General features: G+C 34.4%; 1 protein-coding gene across 2 annotated transcripts; it reads right to left on the reverse strand.

The window, feature by feature from the left end:
• Positions 1 to 5,978: 5,978 nt before the first annotated feature.
• Positions 5,979 to 26,556, reverse strand: LOC122522225 (SKI family transcriptional corepressor 2). 2 transcript variants are annotated; one of them, XM_043643085.1, is made up of 7 exons: positions 26,434 to 26,556; positions 19,318 to 19,417; positions 18,945 to 19,246; positions 18,241 to 18,833; positions 17,739 to 18,079; positions 7,999 to 8,128; positions 5,979 to 6,503 (listed from the first exon to the last, which is right to left on the reverse strand). In XM_043643085.1, the coding sequence occupies exons 2-7, from the start codon at positions 19,414 to 19,416 to the stop codon at positions 6,403 to 6,405; spliced, it is 1,566 nt and encodes a 521-aa protein (XP_043499020.1). In that variant the 5' UTR covers position 19,417; positions 26,434 to 26,556; the 3' UTR covers positions 5,979 to 6,402. The 2 variants fall into 2 exon arrangements, with proteins under 2 accessions (XP_043499020.1, XP_043499019.1); XM_043643084.1 differs by having other exon boundaries at positions 18,241 to 18,851.

Raw genomic sequence — 26,556 nt, forward strand, 5'->3', positions numbered from 1 at the left:
GAGGAAGAAAATAAAAACAAAAGAAGAATTTAGGGAATTATAATAATAATAATAATAATAATAATAATATAATAATAATAATAATAATAATAATAATAATAATAATAATAATAATAAAAATAATAATAATAATAATAATAACGATAATAATAATAACGATAATAATAATATTAATATTTATAAATATTATAATATAATAATAATATAATAATATTAATAATAATAATTATAATAATAATAATAATAATAATAGTAATAATAATAATAATAATGAGACGATGACTAAAATGATGATAATGATAAAAAAGAGAAACAATGACCGGGAAAAAAAGAAGATAGGAAAAAAATTTTGAAATATAACGCGGGACTTTCGGTACGCACTATTTTTTTTTATGCGAGCGATAAATAGATTCTTTCGATCGGTCTAATATATATATAATATATATATCTCTTTCTAATACCTCAGGGGCATCGCATACAAATGATAAGGATTTTGTTAACCCTCTATAACAGTTTTCTCTTTTTGTCTCTACACAAGAATCACATAATGCTAAAGTTTGGCTTTTACTTACACTAATAGACAGTCGGAGCCAAAAGTTTTGAGGTGATTTTCAAAATCCATTACTGTTTTTCGAGATTTTCAAATCTTTCAATTTTGTTTTCATATTGTAAAAGTAGAGTTGAAGCCTAGCTTGTAAAACTACAAGCCTAATTATAAGCCTAAAGAGCCTCGAAATAGAGTAATTAATTTTTTAAATTACCTAGAAATGTCTGGCCCAATTTGAAGAACTTTTAGCCCACCTGTTATAATTTTACTATATTATAACAATAAATTCAGCTTATACTCAAAGTATACGAAATATATACATATGTATATACATACATATGTGGCTTCACAGTTTGCATGCCGTTATAGAAGGGTTAATATATTATTATAAAGAAATAGTACTTTCAATTTGTTTTCTTATTTCGTGGCATGTGAAAACGTGCACATTAAAAGAAGATCTCGCTTTTGGAACTTGGCTTGTCCAATGATATATGTATACAAGGAGGGCCTAAACTTTCTACGTGATATTAAAAGTCTATTACTCCAGCTCGAAAGTTTTTTTACACTCGTATTGGGCTTGGTAGTTTTATAATCTTAAATAAACAACAAAGAAGTTAAAACTCAATTTAAAAAGTCTCGTAAAAGAGTGTAATTGATTTTTAAAATCACTTTTGTGCCACATAGAAAGTTTAAGCTTACCGTGTGTATATACATATGTCAGTACCTGTCCGAAGATTTTGTCAATTAGCTTTGAATATACACAAATGGAGTAACAAGATTTAAAACTTAAAAAAAACAAACAAACAAAGTAATTATGACGATTAAAATGATTAGAAGGGCATCGAGGCTCGAGTTTTATCTCGAAAGTATATTTTCGAATGATTTGAATTGGTCGTCAAATTCGTATATATACACACACGTCTTACAATATATATGTGTATGATAATCGACCCATTCGAATGTTTATGCTTTTATTTTTTAAAAAAAGAGAAACTCGCAACCTCGTGCGTACGATAGCAATAAAAAGACAAAAATCCAAAAATACGAGCAGAAAATTCCAAGTTTTCTTGTTGAGATTGTCAATTTGATTAATTAAAATTATTCTACGACGAATGAGCGAATAAACGCATCATTATCTCGCTTCGTAATTTGAGAAACACTGTGGTACGGTGACGGAAAACGATTTTGAGAATAAATAGTTCAAGAAAAAAAGAACAATTTTAATAAACAAAAAAAAGACAAGAAAAAGAAAGAAGTAATTAAATGTATGATATTAATTGTTTCGTTCTCGTTCAAATAAGAACTATTTAAATAACAAAATAAAAAGATACTAAGAAGAAGAAGAAGAAGAAGAGATAATATCAACAACAGAAATAGAAAGATCGTTTGACTATTCATGGGAGAAAAAGGAAAAGAAAGAAGGAAAGAAAGAAAGAAGACACCCGAAATTAATGATATAAAAACTAAAAAAGAAAAAAAAACAATCGGTATCTCTTATTCTATAAATGTTGGCTATTGTTAAATGTTGAAAATATTGTTCTGCGGAGAACTTGCGTTTTTAGTTAAGTGGAAAGATGATTAATGAAGTAAATTGATTTTTTCGTTAAATCGAAATATATATAAATATAATAAATACATAGTTACATACACACATATTTCGATATGCGTTAGTTTCGACTAGAGCTAAAGTTAGATCGATGTTGAATTTGAATTAGAACTTGAATTGTGTCACATTTTATACCAAATTATTGTGATCCCAAACAATTCCTCATATTATTTATTTAAAGACAGAGACGAATTTTGAAATATTAGAAATTTAAATATACCCACGTTTAAAAAACGAGGCTCTCCGCATTCTGATCGTAATCTTAACTATCAAGAGAAATCGATTAGACGAGTCAGATCTATCGATTTCTACAATTAATATCACTGAGCATCCTTGGTCAGGAAAAAGTATCTATTAAACAAAATCTCCCTATTTATTCCTTTTTTCCTCGCTCTCCCTATTATCTTCTCTAGCATCCCTTTAAATCTTTTCGATTTACTTTTAAACAGCTTTCCAAAAGCTTATCCTTTCGCTTTTAATTTTTCCATTTCTTTTTTCTTCTTCTCTCTTTTTTCTTTTTTTACAGAATTTTCTAAACATGTACGTTACCACGTGAGACTCGAGAGAGAGAAAGAGAGAGGGAGATTTCATGTTTCTCGAAAATATCGGGGTCCACTTATATTTTCTAAGCGTCAGAAAAACCGGAATTTACGAGAGACACGAAAAAAGCGAGGATTAACGTTACAGTGAATTGTATTTTATCTTCTCCCACCTTTCCTCTTTTTATTCCACTTATATATATTTATTCTTTGTTTCTCTTCTATCTTTATATATTCCTCTCTCTCTCTTTTTCCTTTATATTTATGAGCCCTTTCGTTAGCCGTCATAACCATGTTGAAGAAATACAAAATATAAATATATATATAAATATATAAACAAAAGAGAGACGGCCAGTGGATGCGACGCAGTGATACTTTCAGACAATACATTACAATTAATTACACTTATATTGGTAAATTAATCTATTACGATTATATAAAATAAAGTCAAATACAAAAGAATATACGATACATAATATATATACACATATACATATACGTATACGTATACATATGTATATGTGTATGCATATATATATATATGTATATATAAATATATTCGATTTCGGTCAATGCTAAATGATTATTATCATTAACTAAGAAATAAAGTGTGCTCTATGTCATGGCGTTAATTATTTTTCTGTAATACTAATTCTCTTGTCCCTTTATATTTAATCCTTTTCCTTCTTTCTTTTTTTTTCTTTTTTTTTTTTCTAAATATATTTCATGCGTTAAATGTTAAAAGATCTAAGAGATCATTTGCAGAGTTAACCATGCCCAAGAAGACATGATTTACTATCGTACAGACCGCACATACATAATGCATGTTCTCTCTTGTTCGTATAGACACATAATTGTATGCGATATTACCCTAGGGAAGGGCCATTCCTCTTGTGGCACCTCGGTAACAAGCCATACCATCGGCATATCAACCTTGCCATTTTCCCACATGGCATTACAACTTGAATATCGTAAACTTGTGCGAGCGGCACTAACATTCTCTCTCTCTCTCTCTTTCTCTCTGTCTGTCTCACCCTTCCAAGCCCTTCTTTCTATTGTAATCCGCAAGATCGAGCCTTCGTTCCATTTTACCTTTTCCTCGTGAAAGAGAGAAAAATATCGTCTTTCGATGCCCAATTACAGACTCGCCACTTTCTTTATTTTTTCATATTTTATCTATATGAATGATTTTTGATCTTTATTTTGCCGATCGATTGATGACGCGCATAAGAATTTATTTCATCTAATTTGAATATTTTCTTTCTTTTTTTTTTTTATTGATTTGCTCATGATTAGAAATAGAAAAAAAGTATTTAGAATAAAATCGAGTTATATTGACTAGAATATGGGAAATTATAATAAGATAAATCGACTTTTTTTTTTCAACGACTCTATTTTTCAATGACTTCTTTTTTCTTGTTTTTTTTTTCTGTTGCATCGTCAATTCCTCAGCTTATTCTTAGCTATAGTTAAGGGAGAAAATCGTTTTCTTTCTCTAGCCTTGGCGACATATTTTATCGAAAGAGGGTAGGAAAAAGAAGAAAAAGAAGCGAACTACATACTTTGCCATTCTTAAGGGGCCCAATGCGCATTCGCGCATCTCTCCGCGTACGTACAGTCTTCTACTATGCTATCCCAGAACAGGAGGGCTGTTTTTATTAACGTACGCAAGAGAGGGCTACGTAAGCGGCTTATTTCCTGCAATTAAAATGTTTCTTTAAATATCCCCACCTCTTTTTCTCTTGTACAACCCCCTTCTCTCTTTTATTCTTTCTCTCTCTTTCTTGCTCTTACATCTATTTCATTGTGGATATCTCGAGTTTGAATTTAATTTAGCGACTTGTTTTACGCGATTTCAAGTAAATGGTTAAATTAACATTAAAACGTATAAATCGTTTCAATATAAACTATATTTTCATTCGTTATTTCTTATTTTATTATGATATTTGAAAAATAAAAAGTATACTTTTGTAATTAACGTTAAGTCTATTAAAAAATAATACGTTCAAGAAAATTATTATCAACAACTATTAGTTTTGTAGACAATGAGTCTGCTATAAAATTCGTAGAATCTCGAAGAACATTGATCGGTCGATCCTTGAGATAAATCTTATACTAACTAACAAATAAGATATATATATATTTTCTCTCTCTCTCTCTCTCTCTCTTCCTACTTACGTTCACGAAAAAGAAAACACGGGCGGTCGTTTCGTCGAGACGTGACGTACTTAAAAGAGACAAATCTCAAGCTCTCTATATAAAACGCAAGATTTCTCCCGAGATAGAGGGAGAGAGAGAGAGAGAGAAAGAGAAAGAGAGAGTGAGGAAAAAAACGTAAAGTTTCCTTCTGCTTGCCAATTTGCCGGAACATTAGCCGCCTGCTGCGCTTCCTCTGGTGCGTATATATACCTACCTATGTACAAGAACAAATATTATTGACAATCACTCGCAATCAGTTCGATGATTTAAAGATGGATATCGACGAGAAAAAATTCGATCTTTGCGAAAGTAAATTTGTTTATCATTTTTTCTGTTTTTTTTTTTTGCATTTCTTCTATTTTCTCTCAAAACTCAGAATAACGAAATAAAAAAGCGAAATTATTTTAGAGCGCAGATCTGGAAATCTGAAATTTTGCTGACAATCATTTTTTTACGATCCAAAGGCAACGAAAAATCTTATCGAGATATTCTTCCTCTTTCCCTCTCTTTCTTTCTATCTTTCTTTCTGTTAAAAAGGGCTTCTGCTCACTGAACCGTCCTTGCGTTCTTACTATTCGTGGGAAGGCTCCCCAAGGATCTTAACAGTGAGATATATCCATCGAGCAAGATTACACAAGTGCGTTTCCACGATCTTCCTCCGGTAATTGAAAAAGATTTGTTTTTTCTGTCTCTATCCTATATTTTTATCTCCTCTCTCTCTCTCTCTCTCTCTCTCTTTCTGTCTTTTAGTCATAAATCAGTGACCAGCTTCGCAAGACATTTACGAATCTATTCTTTAAATAATAATAATAATAATCATATATAATAATAATAATAATAATAAAGGTGGGTTATATAATATAGTTTTTAATGTTATTTCGAATGAACGTCATTTTATTTTTATTTGGAATAAATGAGTGCGCTTTACTTGACTACGGTTAACAGTGCTCTCTCTCTCTCTCTCTCTCTCCTTTTCTCGCCCGTCAAGAAGAACAAATAAAAGTATTTTCTTTTCGTTTATTTGTTTCTTGTTCGGTTTTTTTGTCTAGAGATATCTTTCCCTCCTCTCTCTTTCTCTCTCTCTCTCTTTCCTCCCTTACTCTTACTCGCTTTCTAAAATTGTCGATTCGTAGAATAATCGTAATAGTGCGCGAGATAGAGTTAGCATCTAATTAAAATGATTACCTTTTGCTAATTATAATTATATCATGATACAATATAATTTTATAATACAGAGTAAACGAGAGAGTGTGTCGATACGATACGGGTGAAGAAAGTTCGCGAGAACGAATGGAAAAAGAAATTTTCGCGATTTCTTTTCTTATTCTTTTTTTTTCCTTCTTCCTTCTTTCTTGTTTTTTTTCTTTTTTCTCTTTTTTTTTTTTCTAATAATGAACATTCCAAATCGCGAACAAGAAGAAAGCAATAAGGATGATGAAAAATTGATCTTGTTTTTCTTCTCTCGTTCGTTGGGTTGGGCTGAGTTCGCCTTCTTCCTAAGTCGGTTGAATTTAATTTGTTGGCGCTGATGGACTATGCATCTGTCCGTAAAATATACCTCGTGGACGACAAGCCGAACAATCTGATGTTGCTCTCTCCGTTGACTCGTTTCCTGTAAAGATTGACAAAAAACAAAAAGATGAACGAAATTAAACAAATCAATCACGCAAAATCTGTCTAACGTGTTGATCCTTTTAAAAATAGATCAAATATATAGAAATATAGATATATTACATTAATCGTCGTAATTCGTTCGACTTTTTTTTCTTCTTTTCCTTTTTTTCCTCTTTCTTTCTTTCTTTTTTTTTTAATGCTTATGAACAGTTGCGTCAATTATCCGTTAGTCAAAGTACCTTCGTTCACTGCCAATGATCCTACATTCGCATTCACCGCGAAGATACCACATCAATGTATCTCGTTATTTTCGGCTTACGCCTACTTTGTATAGAAAGACCGATATTCTCGAAACAACATATCGAAATAACCAATACAACATTAAATTCTCTCCAACTAACGAGACGATCTCTGTACTTACACATTATTATATACATTCTCGATTAATATTCAAACTAAATGTCATGTCGTATATACTTTATATGTATTAGAAATAGAGGAAGAGGTAGAATTTGTTGTTATTCTTGATAAATATCTATCGGGCAATACATTTCTTTTTCATTAATTTAATTTCAAAAAACCTATATAATAATTTTATTCGATCTTTTGCTCGAATACTTATTTTTATCTATATATATATATATATAATATATAATATATAATTATATAATATATATAATTATATATATATATATATATATTAATAAATTATATATAATTATATATATATATATATATATTAATAAATTATATATAATAGAATGCTCTGATTCGTTTGATAATAAATTTGAAAATATATTGATTTTCATACTATCATATCACTATGAAAAAAGATAATTATTTGACTTTCATCGAAGATAAGAATAAAATCGGTCAAGTTTTAGTGTCATAGGTCCTCATAACGCGTGTCGCGTTCCATGTTTCGTTCAGTTTAGATATGCGCAAGCGTGAAGAGAATCACGCCCCTTCCTAGCGACGAGAATCCACCCGCAACCCCTTTCCGTATTACCATTGCCCGAAACAGACACACACACACACATACAGAGAGAGGGAGAGAGAGAGAGAAGGAGAGTGAAAGATCCACCCTCCGTCTGATATCAAGGCAAACCTCGTTCCCATTTAACACTCCAGTCGCGACTAATTACGCTAATTGATTGAAACTCTCTTTTCTCTGTCTCTCCTTCTCCTTCTCTACCTCCTATCTTCGTCTCTTTCCTTTGAATCAGGCTAATTACTAAATATCAAAGTTACACGCGTACCGATATTCACTAGGTTTAAGTACCAACCCGCATGGTCCTTTCACGGCTACTGTATCAAACTGTAATTTGGCTCTTTCTTGTCTAACGGATGGTGGTAACGTTAGATCATTGCTAAAAGACATTAGCTCGATATCTCATTTTTCCGTAATTATATCAGTCAGTTAACTTTACCATCTATTTTCATATAGAAGGTTATTCTAATATATTGGTTAAACAATCAATATTGGTTCGTACCCTTAAGTATATTTAAGTGTCGATAAAATGATGCGCCGTTCCAAGTTTCAGGATTTCTTGTTACTATTGGTTCAGCTTTCACGTCACGCAGGGATGCACTTTCTTCAGCTATTTTCTCAGCTTCTCGTTCCTATAAATAAATTTATAGTATTCATATTATATTTATATTTCATTGATTTTTCATTCCAATTCTTTTTTCCCGTATGACGATACGAATGTTTAATGATATTGAAATAACTTCATCACCTGTCTAATTAAATAAGTTTTCTATTATCGTTATGATTAGATGATAGGAATGACCGAAGGAAAGTTTGTTTGCATTAACGTTAAAGAGATGACTCGATATATGAAAGGGCTAAATGACATTGGAGAACTCTGTTATGCAACGATGACCACGATCGAGTTCCCAACACATATCCTGCTGGTTATTCTAACTTGAATAGGGACACGCGTTCAGCGGACAGTTGAATTTACCTTGCTCGTTCCTGCTTTGTTTAATGTTTCCGCTGATAGAAATCACCGAATTACTTAAATTAATTCCCTTTTTGCTGCTGGAAAGTACGTGTGAGAGAGAGAGAGAGAGAGAGCTTATATCGATCGATTGCTGTGAATTATTTATAAAGAGGAGTCACATCGACTCTTCTGTCCTCTCTCTCTCTTTTTCTCTTTCTTTTCTTTTTTTAAGAGACAAGGGACCTTTGTCTTTACATCGAAATCGATATATAAGTGGATTAGTATTGCTTAGTAAAGAAAAGTTGTTAGTTAAAAGTCAATCTAAATATAGAATTAAATTGAAATGATGATAATGATGCACAACGAAGGATATTATTTCGATGTAAAAAAAATCAGAGCGATTTATTTTACCTCTCCGTCGCTTACACTTTATCGTGTGACATATTCGAGAGGTAGGGAAAATTAGAGAGAAAAAAAAGAATATGTATAATTTTAACAGGAGAGAGACAATAAGGTTGGTAAGTATACCGAGCTTGGAGAATTTGCACGCGAGAATGCATTTTTAATAAAACTTTGATGCCCTTACTTTTCGACTACGAAACACGATCGTTATATGCTACGCTACCTGTAGATTTTAAACAATAACAATGTCTACGATGAATTAATGTAAAAGAAAAAATATCTATATGATCAATAATTGAAGAAAAAGGAAATGAGTGAAAAGAAACGAAAAGAAAAGAAATGAAATAAAATTAGAAATAGAAAGGAAAAGAATGAATCTATAAATCGTAAGAGGAAGGAAACCGATTGAAGAACATCTTAATCGATGAACGGAGGTGCTTACGAATGTTAGAATGGAGGTGGTAGGTAGGTTTTTGTCAAAGCATCCTAAAGATACGAAATGGTAGATGCACGAGTAGAGATAGTATACGTTCGAAATGACAGTCGGAACCGATTGTGTAGCGCGTAACGTTACTAGCAGACTATAATAAAATATTCATCCTATCGTGCCGTTTACGTTGTCACGTAACACACGACGACGCTACGATGATTACATTTACTTTTGCCTGCTTTTTCGAGATATTGTCTAACGCAATCGTTTCATATATATTCTTGACATTAAAAAAAAAAAAAAAAAAAGAAAATTTAATAGGATTTTTCTCCTCCACCCTTTTCTCTCTTCTTCCCTTCTAAAAGAATTTTTATTTAATTCATTTCGTTAATCGACTTAAGACACGTGATTTAATAATAATTATCAGTATATTATTCACGATACAAATTCTTTTTTCAAAGATTCAAAATTATCTACGTTTTGTCTGTACATTTATTTTAATAAGATATCTCTTATCCTTGTTCTCGAAAAATACTTATTTAATTAATCGATTAAGAGACGTGATCTGATAGTTATCGGTCATATAGCAGCATAAACATCATTATCTTTGCTTTTTACGTTAATGAAATGAAATGAAATGAAATCAAATTAAATCACTTTAAAATCGAATAAGATGGCCGATCTTTCGAAAGTTCCCTCGTGTATTTAAGACGTCCGTGACACACTTCTTCTCTTTCTTTCTTTCAAAGTTTTCATTCTCATATGAGCAAACATTAATCATCGTCCAATAGCTAATGGTTCGCAACGAGTAACGTCGCCGATGAAACTTTTATGCTGTTTGGGATTTGAAGTAATTAGGTATGTTTTGTGTATGGAAGAATAAGGGAGAAAGAGAAAGAGAGAGAGGAAGAGAGAGACGATTCGAGAAAAGGGGGGTCTGTCTATTGTCGAGTAATTCAACAAAGAACCGAGGTGGTAAAGAAGCGAGGGATTCGCATTCGATAATCGTTCTTCCTTCCCAAATATACCTATGTTTTTCATTTTATTTTATAATAACGTTTGATTAACGCTTTAAAGGCAAATTATATCTTTTGTTATAATTAATTAAATAAATACATATGTATTTATTATTATACTAGTATCGCGATCTTTCTAGTTCGTACCAGAACTACATACGAGAAGATTTCACCATAACGAATTGATCTATCAAGAGTAACGAATTCGTATCGTTACGCTCTTGGAGTAGTATTCTAAAAGGGAGTTAGAAGTATGGTTATTGTAAGGAACATATGTGCTAAAGGATATATTGACTCGAACTATACCGACCACCTGCTTTTGATAACTACAAAAAAAAAAGAAAGAAAGGAAAAAGAAAAGAGGTATACAAAAAATAGATAAATTGTTAACACTATGGTTATCTAAAGTTCGAGAAAGAATATCTCGATTATAATCGAAAACAAAGGTATCTTTGGATTTTTTGGATTACCCTTGGGTATCGTTTGAGTGACAGATTACATGAGATTACTCGTATAAAAGAAGATAGAAATAGAAATAGAAATAGAGCTACTAAAATTCCTAGCATGTAGGCCTCGTTACGAATCACATTACGCGATCCTTGCAATCCTATGGTTGGAACGTGACGTATATCTACTTGTGTTTATCGCGTTTACGATAGAAACGAAGAAAGAACAAGAAAAGGAAAGAAGAAAGATTGTTGAAACAATCGTCATCATTTTTATTCGAAACTCTTATTTCATTTTTTTTATCTTCTATAACAATATCTTTATTTCATTTATATAGATAAATAAATGTCTACGCAATAAAAAAAGAAATAAATGAAAAATAAAAGGAAAGAATTTAAATCAATTTTTCACATTCTTAAATGAATATTCGCAATTTGTAACTTCGTTGAGCCGGTAAAGTAGAAATCCTTAGCCACTTCCATCATTGAAATCCACCCCTGAAATATCCAACAATTCTCTTTCTCTTTCTCTCTCTCTCTTTCTTTCTCTCCCACTGATCCTATCCCGAAAGTACGTAAAACCGAACGAATCCCTGGCTTCAGAATATCGAAACCAGGAGAACCGAAATGCCGACATGGTCGTTTGGGGGCCCTCTACCTGACGCAGTTACTGCTGCTATCGTGTTGTGTTACTGCCGTTTCACCGGCCCATCCTCGCGTTATGGCTCGCTCAATTGTTTCAGCCCCGTTGATCCAATAAAGGATTACGGCGAAACAATTGTAGCGTGCAGAACCACCCCCATCTGCTGCTGCTCTCGCAACCCTACCCCTCGCGACCCCTTCCCCTTTCCCCTACACTCTGTTCACCACTCGTTTTCGAACAAACTCGTTCCGTTGCACGATGGATTTTTACCTAAACGGCAAAACTTTCCACCAACTGCTCCCTCCCCCCACCTACCTCTCTTTTCCATTCAACTATTCACTTTTTTCTTATCAACGTCGAAACGATGGGATTATCGATTTCTTTCCCCCCTTTTGTTTTTTTTTGCTTTAATAAATATTTTATTTTCCAACGAGGATGTGATTAAGAAGATCTTTAATGATCTAGATTTATTAATAAAAAAAAGAAGGCCATAAAATCGGATTGGTTTGAGATCGGATCGTTGATTTTCTTGATCGGTAGGCGGACATTGAGTTCGTTTCGAAGCGAAAGTAGAACAAGTTGGAATCGAGAACGGGGAACTGTTCGATGGGTGTAAAGTTAATACGCAATCGCATTAGTCGCATTGCTTTCGGTCGAACGATCTCGTCGACGAATCCGTGCACCGTCGGAATTATGCCCGGGAAATTGATTATACTCTCGATAATTCCAGACTTATATGCTAACGTTATCCGTTATCCGTTATCCGTTATTCGTTATCCGTCCCCCTTCGATATGAATCTAATTCTATTAAAGTACATACTCGTCACTTCGTCATATATTAACTTAGTCGAGTGTCTACATATTTTTGACAATCTTTTCATTTCTTTATAATATATTATTGTATCTTTGTAAGAAATTACAATACATTAGAAATTTGTTTAATATGACTTTCCAATAATTATTAATTCGATCACTATCTTACTTGTATTCTCTCTATAATAATTGTTTTTTACTATTTTTCTATGTTAAAATGACTCTTTATCAAGACATTTTCTTTTATATCTTTGATAATATATGCGAAGAAGGAAGTTCATTACGAATCCTTCGTCGTGTCTATCGTAAACGATTTTCTCCAATGAATCGACAAATCTAATTTCAAACAGGATAGAATTCGATTGGCAGGTCTTGTAATCTGTTTTTTTAGCATCGAAGAAATGGTCTTTACTTCTTTTCAAAGAAACGATTTCTGTCATATTATCTACTTGGAGTTTCAGGGATTTCCACGTATTTTCACGACGTAATGCAAAAAGATTGAATAAAAATACAAAATACAAATTCGATGTCAGTCGATAGATTGAAATCGTAACATTTACTTTTAATTACGTTATTTAGTTTTCTTATCTGATTGAAAAGAATGTATTTAATAGGATAAATAGCTATAACACATTTTTTAACACTTCTTTTTCGTGATTTTCTCTACACAAGTAATTCTATATATACAGGGTGGTAAAAAAAAGGATCCGATATTTGAAGGGCTTGTAGTACTCACCAAGACGAGTAAAAAATGTCTAATTAACATCAATCTTAACATCAACCCTTTTCGATGTAAATAAACTTTTATTATTTATGAGGGGGGTTCGAAATCGTAAGCAATCTTTTTGACGACCTATTGAATGTACACGTAAAAATTAGCTTATACGTAACGTAATTACTACATACACTTATATCTTTACTTCTTTCGTTCACCGGTACCTACACAAATTCTAATAATTACTATCAATAAATCGTTTTGTAAAAATTCGGTCTCTTCGGTTTACTTTTCCGAATTATCGACAATAAGGACACTTCTTTGCAATAATTTTAACACACATACGTCTTAGTTTCTTTTAATTAATATCTATTTACAAAAAGATGAAAATTCTTTCAATTACACTATCCGCCATTCTTTAATACAAATAATAACAAATCTGTAGTCCTCTTTCGTGATAAACTTAAAAAGATAAAAGATAAAAAAAGAGATAGAAGATATTCGTATTGGATTTGAGGGCTTTCAGGGCGGAGCTGGTCCGGACTAACGATAATAATTAAATCAACAGTCACCGCCCTCGCTTTTCATGGCGAGAGCTTCGTTTCATCTCTCTCCTTCGTATTTCGACACAACGAATTCCCATGGAAATTGAAACTGAATAAGGTGCGAACAAAACGTCTCGTTTCTCTTTCTCTCTCTCTCTCTCTCTCGCTCTCTCTTTCTCTCTTTCTTATTTTTTCTCTTTTAATCGTTGACATTTCATCGACCATAATCATAAATATGATTCGAGGACATTGCATTTCTTTGTAAAATGAATTGAAAATGTTACGAGGTTAAACGAATCTCTCAACGAGCATGAGACAGAGAGAGAGAAAGAGAGAGAGAGAGAGAGACGCATACACAGACCATAATATAATATGTACTACATACTGTATATACATATATATACTTAGTATGTCAGTCCAATTTAATCACAGAGTGTCCCGAAGGATTTCTCCCTTCGTATCTCCGGATAAAAGGTCAACTAGTGGCATTTCCAAGTAAGAAACTTCAGCTTTGTTCAACGACTCTTCAAAAAATGCCAGATGCATGTCTTTATTTAACGATTCTTTGAAAAGAGAAAAAGAAGGAGAAAAAGAAGGAAGTAGATATCGCTTATGCGTACGAAGATATTTACGTTATTCGGTTGCATGCAAGAATCTTATTTATACGTTATTATAACGTAAATTTAAACGTTATTTATAACGTTTTGAATTTTTACTAGTTTTAGTCATATATTTTTTTTCTGGTATCAACAATTGTAGAATATACCTAGTTGAATCAAAATTCGGTAAGTCGATATATTCTCAGGAAGTGATTTTGTTCGTTCATAGGTATATCCGTTTTTTTTATACGTGTCCACAGAATTCGTAGAATTCTTGAAAATCCTTTTTATACGGGAATGGATCAAACGATGTGTTAAAAAAGTAGATAAAAGAGGAAAGGAAGTGAGGAATTGGGATGGGAGGAGGTTTTCCCGGTAAAGAGGGAGGAAACGCAGAAGGTCTCTTTAGGAAAGCTAATGACTCTCCAGACGGTCGAAGCGCAATTAAAAGTTGCGGTCTGAGCTAACTAAAACGAGTCGTACTTTGATTTAAACGTTTCCGAAGCTACCCCTCTAACCTTCTCCGATTCTCTACGTGACGTTGCTTAATTGCATTTAAATGAATGTCCGATCTCGTGAATGTACCTTTATCTACAAAAAGAAAGAATAAGATAGATAGATAGATAGAAAGAGAACGATGGAATGAAATCTCATGCATTTGGGAAACCTTTTCGTCTTCTCGGAAGATGTGAAATCGTCCTAAATGTCAAGATTAACTTTCTCTTTTTTTTTCTTCCTTTTTTTATTAAGGGGGGGAATGAGAAAAAAATAGACCAAAAAATGAAAAAACAAAAACAAAAAAGAAACGTATATGTATATATAAAGGTACAGATAAAAGTTGCTTTCACAGATGTCCCGAAAATGAAAACGTTCGGAATCCTCTCTCTCTTTCTCTCTCTCTCTCTCTCTCTCTCTCTCGTGTGCGCGTGCTTCTCAGTCGGTCCAGCGGAGCGAGAAATAACTGCAAATAACGTTCGGGGATTACTTAGTTACCGCAACATCCGAGTTGCGGTCCTACTAACGTAGCCTCTCTCTCTCTCTCTCTCTCTATCTACCAATATATCGCTGTATATGGTAGGTCTGAGTAACTGGGTTTTCGCTACTCGTACATACCGTCTATCCGTCCGTCTCTGTCTGTGGATAGCTTTGTGACAAGGATATAGAGTTCTATAGTAGATGGTACTACACGCGTTAACCATCTTCGACAGAGCTACTGACTGACTGAGTTAGAGTGAGTTAGAGAGAGAAAGATAGTGGAGAAGGGCTGTGAATCTCTGCACAAAATACGGCTCTGTGCTCCACTCGACACGTTCACCGACAAGGGGGAATTGAAAAGCTGTCTGGCAATCCGGATGGCTTATCCAAGCCTATCTCTCTATCTCTCTTTCTTTCAACGTCCCTTCACTCGCAAGGTCGATCCGTTTTCCCGTTTCCTATGTTCTTTTCTCTCTTTTATCTTGCACCGGACCTTCCTTTCTCTCTTTTTCTTCTTCTTCTTTTTCCATTTTTCCCTTTTTCCTCTCCTCCCGCGCCCTTTTTTTCTCGCTAATATCTGCATGTCTTTTTTAATATTTTTTATCCACTTTTATCCTCTACTTTGTTATCCCTGTGCGTATATGATTGATGATAAACAATTAAGATTCTTAAGGGTTTCTTCTATTTCGAATGCCTTTATTCAATTTGAATTTAAATATTTATAAACGATTACTAAGAATTTTTCATTAATTATTAAGAGTTACTCTAGATAAGAGGAGACTTTTTAGATGGCATTTAATGATAACGAGTCTGCGAGTATGTCTCTCCGTGTTCGAAGATCGTTATCGCATGCAATTGTAGGATTTTGTCATGCAAAACTCATGTTACGGATCGATGAAAGAGGATTTTCTTTAGTATTGTCGTCTATTTGCTGTTTAACAAAATATATAAAAGAAAATAAACGATATAATTTAAAAAAATAATATTAACTTAATCGATAGATATGTTTAACTTAAAGTGTACGGTACAGTATAATATAGTAGGTATATAAAAATGAATTTTATCGTTATGACTGCTTGGGTGGAAATAATATTGTTCATTTAATTATATCATTCTCTCTCTTTCTCTCTCTCTCTCTATAGTAGAAATTTATATATATATACCTATATATCATCTAGGTGAGTCTATTACGGATCCCACCAATCGGCATCGCACGAGCCGTTGAGTTTGTAATGGTTACGGAGTATTTACTGACACAATAATTATCGCGATTGACGAGGGCTGCCGTACGAGCAGTCAGACCGCAGAGCAAATTCTAGGGACGTCGAGTAGTATTACACGGGTAGACATCCTCACCCCTTCTATTACCTACCTATCGTATCTACCTATACCCTTCGTCTCTCTATCGAGCCTATGGCAACGTCAAATCATCGATTTTCTTGATACTCCTGATATCCTATTGAGTCAATTCCAATGATTATTTTTTTTAGATACTTCTTTTTATTAGTTAACTATACGAATCCTATCTATCGAAAATATTTGAGTCTACGTTAATAGAAAATTAAAATCCATTTCGGTAATCAACAAAATTTTAATAAAAATATAAATGGATAATAATAATATTACTTTTTTTAAATTTATTTACGACGGATCAAGTTAAATAATTTTCTCTATTTTCTTTATTCTCTTTCTCTCTTTCTCTATTCTTCTTCTTTTTTTTCCCGTAGAAAAAACACGGAGAACTCATTTTGTAAGTAATGTTGGAGAAAAGCAATTCGATTAACTCTACGACCAAAACCGTTTGTTCGGATCAAGTTACGCGAAGACGTCGCTCGTTTCGTTTACAGGGGAGCGTGGGATCTCTCTCTCTCTCATGAGTTGGGTGGAGTGTTCTATCGCTTCATTTACAACGTAAATATACTCCGTTATTAAAGTCTACTGAAACATGGAGCTCTCTTTATTCACTATTAAATGATTAACGATCGACGATCATTCTACGATCTCATTCTACATACTTCTCCATAAATAGTCTTTGTAACGTTTGACAAAAATATATATATATATATATATATATACATTACAAAAATAAAAATTAAAATAGTTGGACAGATCGGAGGACATCCCTTTGATCCCTTTAAAGTTGCGTGTTAGTTGATGGAAAGGCGATTGTACCTACCCACTCGTATATAAATTTGCACGCACTATTTTGCCACGATATTACATGCTCATCGACGGGAAAAGGGTAGAGAGAGAGAAAGAGAGAGAAATCCAAAAACTAAACCGGCTAAGCACGTTATAACATATTTCTAGCGTGGTCCTATACTCAATAAGGATTGACAGAGAAAGAGCGTGTCGAGTGTTTACCGGTTTACGTGCCGTGTACTACCATTTGTAACCTGTTTCTCCCTTGAGAACGTAACAATGGTCACGTGTCATTTAAAGTACACAAATAAATATCACACAATCGTTTACGGTATCCTCGATTAACGAGATGCTTTCTTTTAACCTTCAAGAGATTTGTTTCAGGAACTTGATAAAAAATCAAAACTATCATTGGATAGACTTTCTATTCGATAAATGAAATAATTCTTTTCTTCCGATAAAAGTTTGTCTCTTTGAAATATTTCTTTTATGCAAGCAAACGCAAATTAGATGAAAAATAAATAAGATAAATTAGAAGAAACGTAGGTACAATTAGCTCACCGTTTCCCGAGGTGGACTCCAACATTGAGGAGATGCATTTCTTCCTGTAGCATGATTACCAATACTAGAATTAGTAGCAGAATGAAGATTGTGAAGCGTCGCGTTAAGCGGAGTAGCTGGATCATCTTCCGTCGTTTCGATGTCGACCTCGTCGTCAGAATTTTCCTCTTTACTATTGGAATGAGCGTCTTGAGATGTTTCTTGAAGAGCGAGTGCTTGTTCACCGATCGGTGGACCACGAATCACTGGTCGGAATGCGGACTGATGTAACGGAGGATTCATCGTTGGTATCAGGGGAGGTTCGGTTGGGCTGGAACTACTTATTGGTGGTGCCATTGGTCCTGACCGAAAAAATCAAATGTCAATGTTTTTAATCGATTGACAAAGACTGAAAATAGACAAATTGAAGACGACATTATTTCAAACGTAGGGATAAACCTATATATTTAGTTATCTACCTACCTATTTGAAATTAGACAAAGGAATGACGACGAGTCATTACCTGGAAACAGGACCGGGCTCCTCTTAGCGAGCCAAGGTAAAGCATAGGGTGGAAAAGCAAATCCTGGAGTCTTGGCTACGGCTACAGCTGCTGCCTGTTGATGTTGATGCCAAACATAATCCATGACGAGACTCCTGGACAAAGGTAAAGGTAATTCCGGGAATGGCGGAACTCTCGGATGAGTTGGGGAAGATACGAGAGTAGAAACCGGCATAGTCGGCGATGATCTTGGTTGTTTAGCTGGACTAGGTGATTCTCGGGCATTCGGATTACTCAATAATCTCTTTCTCGTGCCACCATTGAACATGGCTTTAACATCTTCCCAAGCGTGTACCACCTCGTCCGGTGGATTACCAGAAAGTTTCATATGCCGTCGCCATGAATTAAAATTGGCCGCGTCCGGTTGTACGTATTTGTCCGACGGGCCGATTCTATGCGAATGGAAGATGAATTTGTTCGGCGAAAAGAATAGACCGCAGTAAGCACATTTGATACATTTAGCTCTGGAACTGTTATAACGTGCTGGTAAGAACGCACCCCGGCAACCCCAGGCACACTCGTGGTGAACGGAGAATGCAAAATCCTCTGGTAACCTGCGATCAATCCCAACACTTTTCTCTTTTCTACATTTCTTTTCCAAATTCTGACCAAAGGAGAAAAAAGAAAGGCAAATAACAATTAAACGTACTAAGATAGGTACTTACCTAGGTGGAGCGTTATCGCCAAGAAAAGATTTACAAAGCCTTTCAGCTTCTCTTCGAGTAATCATTCCGCATCTTCTCGAAGACACTGGCATTGCACCGGCACGACGAAGTATCTCTAACTGAACCGGTGTACATTGCACGCAAGTAATACCCAATGCAACTCGACGATTATGAATTTCATTATAGCTGAATTGCTTCAACAAGGTATTGCTTATTTGCGCGAGGCAGAGTCTTTCTTGTCCTTCGATGACCAACGAAACGATGTGAATCCCATAAAGCGATACCGTACCAACCTGCAACTCCTATTGTTTTAGATGTACCACGTGGTCCAAAAGCGACAAAAACTCATCGTTTGGGACATAATTTTTCTTACTTGATTCGGCTTCGAATGAGATTGCGATTGCGATGATTGTGCTGTCGACTTTTGACTTCCGGTCAACGGTGGCATCGACAACACCGCTGGACCGTCCATCCTATAACGAACAAACGAGACAAAACAAGAAAGATTGCATTTTCTTATTGATTCATTTATTTATTTATTTCTATCTTTTGTACAGAGTGAGTCTTCTAACATGACGACTTCAAATAACTCGTAAATTATTCGTTGTACGAAAAAATGTTTCAAACAAAAGTTGCATAATATCTAGGAGGAGGGGGTGGTCATACAGTGCTTTTATCTGTTTTTATTACTTTACTTTTTTATTAAAATGTAAGGGTTACCTTCAGTTTTTTAAATGGAATGTCTAATATCTTTTTTCTTCGATATCTCGAAAACAGTTGAGTTGTATCACCTACTCCTGGGGTGCAGTGTATTGTCTTAAACGATCCCTACAACTGTGTAAAGTTTCAAAAGTATAGGGATTTATCATTTTATATCGAACACTTGTAAGATACTAAATAGACAGTTCATGTTGATTATTTCTAACATCTAACAGGGAATATGTTTACAGACATGACCTCCTGTCATCGTAAACAAAGTCGTGTTAAGAATCACGTTGACTAAACGTATTTCCCAATAAAAGATTAATAATTTGAAGATATTTCAGTAATTAATCATTTGAAGTTCTCCTTCATATAATACTTTTTTACGAAAATTTTGATGATTTTTCGGAATTCGAAGAAAAGTATTAGACATTACGTTTAATAATAAAGTAAAATAAAAAAGTATGCCAATAAAATAATTAGAGCACTATATGCCTCCCCCTGAATAACATGGAACTTTTATTTGAAACATTTGTTCGAATGACAAATAATTTACGAGTTATTTGAAGTCGTAATGTTAAGAGACTCACCATTTATATATATATATTGTATATATGTGCAATTTCACATTCAATTGAAATAAAGAGTTAAAGTAACTCACACCCTTACGCGTTTCAACGCAATGGCGACTGGTCGGTATAAAAAAACGAACTGCATGGATGGAAGCTCTTGTTCTCCATCCCCTTCTCTCTTTCTCTCTTTCTCTATCTCTTTATTCTTCCAACATTCCCTCCCCCACTCTCGTGTAATTATATTTATTACATTTTATCGATTACCTTGTCCGCTCGAACGAACGCAAAGTCCGCCGCCATTAAGCGCGTTCGCGCGCATTTAGCTCAATTAAATCGGTTTCGTCGGATTGCCAGCATTCTCTGTTTCTCTTTCTCTCTTTCTCCCTCTCTCTTTTCTCGTAAATTCATTTTCTCCGATTTCTCAAACAACTGACAGTTACAAAAAAGGAAAAGATAGTCATTTGTGAATTATGGAAAAGAAGTTCGAGAACGATCAAGTCACGTGACTTATCTTTAAGAGATCTTAATTATATGATTAGATGATCCCTTTTTTTATGGCCTTATTCTGACAAGTATTAGATTTATTAGACAAATTTTGTCCGAAAATAATGTTTGATAATCTCGTGGAAAAATTCATTACAAACGAAATCTTCGTATGAATTTATTTAAAATGATGTGTTCCATATAAAATCATATTTTTTAATTTCTAAGGAAGATACTCAATAATTGTTCGAGTAGTCTTTGATAAAAATATCTTTTATATTTCTTTCTTATCTAAAGTAATTTATCTTATTTGATATGAGACGAAGCTGAGTTCCTTTGAAAGTAAGGAGGAGACTCGGTGCTAAACTTCAACGTACCAAACAAGACTCAGTTTCCCTGTATCTATGAACAGAATTTAACGGTGGATAAAAGCCAAGAAAGAAAATAGTGAAAGATGAAAACGGTGATAGGAAGTTTGGAAATAGAGATCCTTATCCTCTTAACTCATGAAGATGCCTTCGAATTCGGTGAAGAAGATGATGATGAAGATGAAGAAGAAGAAGAAAGATATATAGCATAGGTTCTTCCTTGCTAGATGAATAAGATCTCCTTCCATTAATTTAACACTCGACGAAGACTTTATTGGGATTGTGAATTTTCCAAGGCTAAGAAATTAAGTGTTCTCTACTGGATGAACGAACTTGTGTGAGAGGAAGCAAGTGCCACGTCGAAAAAAGGTAAGGAAATAACGGGCGCAAAGGAAGGGAAGACAGAAAGGAAGGAAGGAAGGAAAGATATATGAGAGAGAAAGAGAGAGAGAAAAGATATTCCCTCAGTGTTGATTTTAATTGAAAACGCTTCCATGAAGGTACACGTCGTGCTAACCGTTGTACGCGTGCGTGACTCCTCTCTCTCTCTCTCTATCTTCAATGCAGAGAGAGAGAGAGAGAGATGCACACGAATAAAGTGAATCCGTCGCAGTGAGGGAGAGAGAGAGAGAGAGAGGAAGGGAAGAAGAGGGGGGATGGTGGACGCCAGCAAACGTCCCTGGGGATGCTGGTACGCGGGGGTAATTCAATTTGACACCCCCACCCGCGCTTAAACAAGGCAGCACCCATCCAAAGCTCTCTCTCTCGCTCGTTTCTCCTTCCACTCCTCTCTTCGTCGTGCAAATTAAATTCTCATCCACCGTGAAACAATGTCGGTGCCCGACCCGGAACAACCCCCGGCCATCCCAGCTCCGGTGCACCCCCTTTATCCCTCCTACCGTGTCTCTTTCTCCTGCTCCTCCCATACTCTTATACGTATAGTCAGGTGTACCATCTGAACCCAATTGAAGCTCTTCTATCCTCTTCTCGTCTCTCCTATTCGTATAGGAAGGGATCTCTGTTCTCTCTATCTCTCTTCGTCAATCCACTGATCAGCGGTCGTATGGATTGGATTCGAATCGACCGCATTAATTACTGGCTACTTACAATTAGTTCGAACATCGAGATACATGGCTTCTATCTTTCTCTCACTCGATATCTTATCTCGATATATCTACCTATCTATGTATGTATTCTATCTCTTCTTCGTTGAAATTTATCTACTCTTTTTTTCACTGATCAGTCAATTCCTCTCTTCCTTCCTCTCTCTCTCTCTCTCTCTCTCTCTCTCTCTCTCTCTCTATTTCACTGCATATTATATAGATATAAGATTTAACATGTGTCATCGGTGGTAATCCCTCGATATACGATGTCGCATGTGTATATAAACGTAATTATCGACATTCATCAGGAGCTCGTTAAACGTGGATTGATCATTCATCTATAAATGTTCGTTCTAATTATAACTGATAAGTCAACGATCGAATTTAACAAATAAATACTGTCTATGAATAAAATTTATATATATATATATGTATTAAAGCGATATAGATATTAGAGCGTTAACTGTTATTAATTTCTTGTTTTGAATATAAAGTTTATAGATACGTGCGAACTTATATATATATAAAACTATATCATTTATCATGCACGAATACGAAAAAAACGAAAGTTCTTTCAAAGATAATCATATAGTATAATCCATAAGATTCGTTTTTTTGTTGACGAGTCATTTTTATTGATTAAATTTTGATACGTAAGAGAGAAAGAGACAGGAAAGTGCAAACATAAAAAAAAAGAACAAAAAAAAAGAAAAACAAATCTAGCGAATAGAAAGAGATGATAATGGGAAAAGAATTGTAACGTTTTGTGCGCGATATTTTAGCTCGCGAGCGAAAACTCGGCCGTTTGTGACATATCCTCTCTACCGAATGCACATACGCATGCTGCAAAAGATGAAAACGAAAACGCGTTTTTTCCTCTTTCAAACTCGACAGAGAGAGAGAGAGAGAGAGAGAGAGAGAGAGAGAGAAAGAAAGAGGTAGGAGAGCAAAAAAAAACAAAAAGAGAGAGATAGAAACGAAGTCGCGGAATATAAGCGTACCCGTGGGCTCGCAGATTATTTAAATGCAAACACTGTGTTGTAGCGAGGAGCATTGTTCCCCTCTCTCGGTTATTTTACAATTCAATCTGCGATCCTCCGCTTCTTTCTCTCTCACTCTCTCTCTCTCTCTTTTTGCATCAGGCAGGCACCAGGTCCATGCGCGCGTGCGCGCGCACGCAAGAACCAAAGTGGAACGGGAAAATGCTTCTCGTTCGTTCGTTCGTTCATTCGTTCGTTCATTCGTTCATTGTAACGTTGTTAAATCTCCGTCCTTCCATCACGACTCTATTCCCATTCTACATCTTTCTTCATCTTATTGTTAGTTCTAGCCGTCTTTTCTATCTTTTTCTCTCTCTCTCCTTCTCTCTCTCTCTCTCTCTCTCTCGGTAATTGTACACTCCCCTCTTTTGCATGATTTATAAACCCTTAAGGATTTCCTTAAATTCGATGATAGCTTTCCAACTTAATCTCAAAGTTATTACATTTATAATATCAAGAATTAGAAAGTGGGTATATAATAATTACGAATGATATTGTGTAAAAGGTATAAACCAAATGAAAAATCTATTCTAGTTATTCTAGACGTTCGTTATAACGTTTCTACAAATCCTTGTTTATCTCTTTTTCTCATTGTTAATAATAATAATAATTGTCATTTCTATATTCTAATGGTATTTATCTTTATATATTATTTTTTTTAAAATGATATCGGTAATATCTTTTAACAATCTCTCGATAATTGTATTATACAAACGAGCAAAAAGCAAATGAAATTTGTATCATATATGCGTGATAAATAATAAACGATCAATGTAATATATTCCTCGTCCGATAGGAAACTAAAAATAAAAAAAAAAAAACAAGAATTGTAGCGAAATTGAAACAAAATTTGTCTACAACTTTTTTACAATGATATATTTTCACAAAGTTATCCAAGAGTAGGTACGTGCGTGTTGCGCGCGACGAAACGTTAAAACGATCAAATACAAAAGGGAAATGGAAGGTTACGTGTTGTAAAATTTCATTGGGATTCCCATTATAACGAAGAGAGGAAAGAGGTTTGTAGAAGAGCGGCTTTGTCGTAGATCGACCGGCAATTATCCTGATGAAAACGTCTATCGCATTTTAATTCGTTCTCTGGCAATATACTAACGGGGGTGGCAGGATTTTCCTTCCCTCTCTTGTACCCTTTCGTACCCTCTCGTACCCTCTCGTTCCCTCTCTCTGTGTGTCTCTCTCTCTCTTTCCCTTCTCGTATACCAAGCTACCAACCCAACCTCTTTCACCATAATCATCATCCCACCCACAGGTCTCGCGCGTCGCTCGCTTTCCCACGGTAAATGCAATGTAATCTACAAATTTGCACGCGTGCGTTGAGTACCTGATTGCCCCGTCGAGTGCTGATTGCTATCGCAAAGTCGATCGTCGATTTTGTGAAGTCATTTTGAGCGTTAACTAACGTTCCTGTTGACACTTTGCATATTAATCGGACCCCTCCCCCCCATTAAAACGTATCAATGATTTGAATTACGATTTTTTTCCCTTTTCGCAATTTTTAAGAGGGAAAAGCGAGGGGGGAGGATGAGACCAGTAAGAGAGAAAAAGAGAAAAACATAGTTGAGATATTTTTCAAAGAAATTATTGGGAAATGATTATTGACATGTTCTTTTTCCTTTTCATTTCGACTTTTCTTTTTTTATTTTTTTCCTTTTTCTCGTTTGACCTTTAATCGATATTTCACATATCGACAAGCGTTAATACTCGAAAGCCATTGAATTCTTCAAAAGTAGTCGAATTTAATAGCTCAATCGAAAGATAATCCACCGATCGTCCCACTCACGCATACATAGAAATATAAATATATCTATGTACCTGTATATGTATATATATATTTTATTATACCGAGTGGACAAGAGAACGTTTCACGTTTTGAAATCTACCCTCTTTCTCTCTTCCCCGCTCTACTCGAATGCGTTAAACAACGCTGCAGGCCACCGGAATATCTCGAGAGGATTAAAGAGATCATACGTCGTCACTCGTGTCATCAATTTAATAATCGAAATGCACGCGTCCATAACAGAACGAAAGAGTCTCTTGAGAAGGGAGCTTATCTCGATTATGATGTTTGGCTACGTTAGGAAAGAATTAAAACAATCATCGGACTATTTATCAACCCCTTCTTTTTTTCTCTTTTTTTTCTTCTTTTTTTCTCTTTTTATCTTACAAGTGGATATATTAAGACCTTTTCATCGTTTTTTAAAAGAAAGAAAGATTAAAATGATGTTAATTAAACGATCCAAGTATTATCGTAATTGCGTGTAATTCTTGATAAGCGAATTTATTATTATTTTTATGGTTTAATGAAATACAAAATTTAGATACTTGGAAATAGTTTAATCAATTTCTAAATATTTCTATTATAGATTCTATTTTAAAAAATTTTAGCTATTCTAAACATTTCAAGTTAATCTCTCAAGTACATATAAAAATAAATAAAAAATAATATTCGGCTTTTTTTTATCAACAATACCGCTTATTCTACAATAAATGAATCTCATCGAATTAAAAAGTAATATGTGGAAAGAAAGAAACAAGAGAAAAGATAAGACGACTTATGTTAGTTATTTGTAAAGTTTTCCTTCCGGAGGGATGAATCTCTCGATCGGTTAATCCTAATCCAAACAGTTTATGGCATTTGTTCACCGAGCGTACGTACCGTCGCGTATCTACGTCTGGCTAAAGTCTCCCCACGAAAAGAGAGAGAGAACGACCCCTTGTGTCCCGCGGGACCAGTTTACCCCTCTACCCGTGAATCGACTATCAATTTATTTACCAGCGATCTGTTTTTTAAAGAAGCACTTTTTACGACACGTTCCAAAACACTGTAGACCGAACTTTTCTCCAAGGAAAAAAACAAGAGAGAGTATCTGAAGATATCATTACAAGACTCATTTCGAGATCAATAGAAAATTGATCGTTCACAATGTTCTATGATTTATAATTAATTCAACTGCAAATTCGAGATGCTTAAACTAAATTAGAGATTATGATAAAAATATAGTTTACGAAGAGACTATGTCAGAATGAATAAATGTATTGTAATCTTTCCTTAAAACACCATACAAACATCATTATAAATATTTTTTTATCGAAATCAAATATCATATATAAACCGATCATCGGTAGAAAGTAATTAAAGAACTATACTTTTTTTTTTTTTTAAAGAAAAAAATATTAAGTAATCATCGAAAATAACATACCTGTATATTATGACAAATAATAATTCCCACGTAGAGAAATGACACCACCAACAGCCCAAGAGAGAGAGAGAGAGAGAGAGAGAAAGAGAGAGAGAATCCTTGGAGGAAATGGAAGAAAAACAG

This window comes from Polistes fuscatus, unplaced genomic scaffold, assembly GCF_010416935.1.
Source record: "Polistes fuscatus isolate 324 unplaced genomic scaffold, CU_Pfus_HIC Scaffold5, whole genome shotgun sequence".
In the NCBI taxonomy this organism is placed as follows: domain Eukaryota; kingdom Metazoa; phylum Arthropoda; class Insecta; order Hymenoptera; family Vespidae; genus Polistes; species Polistes fuscatus.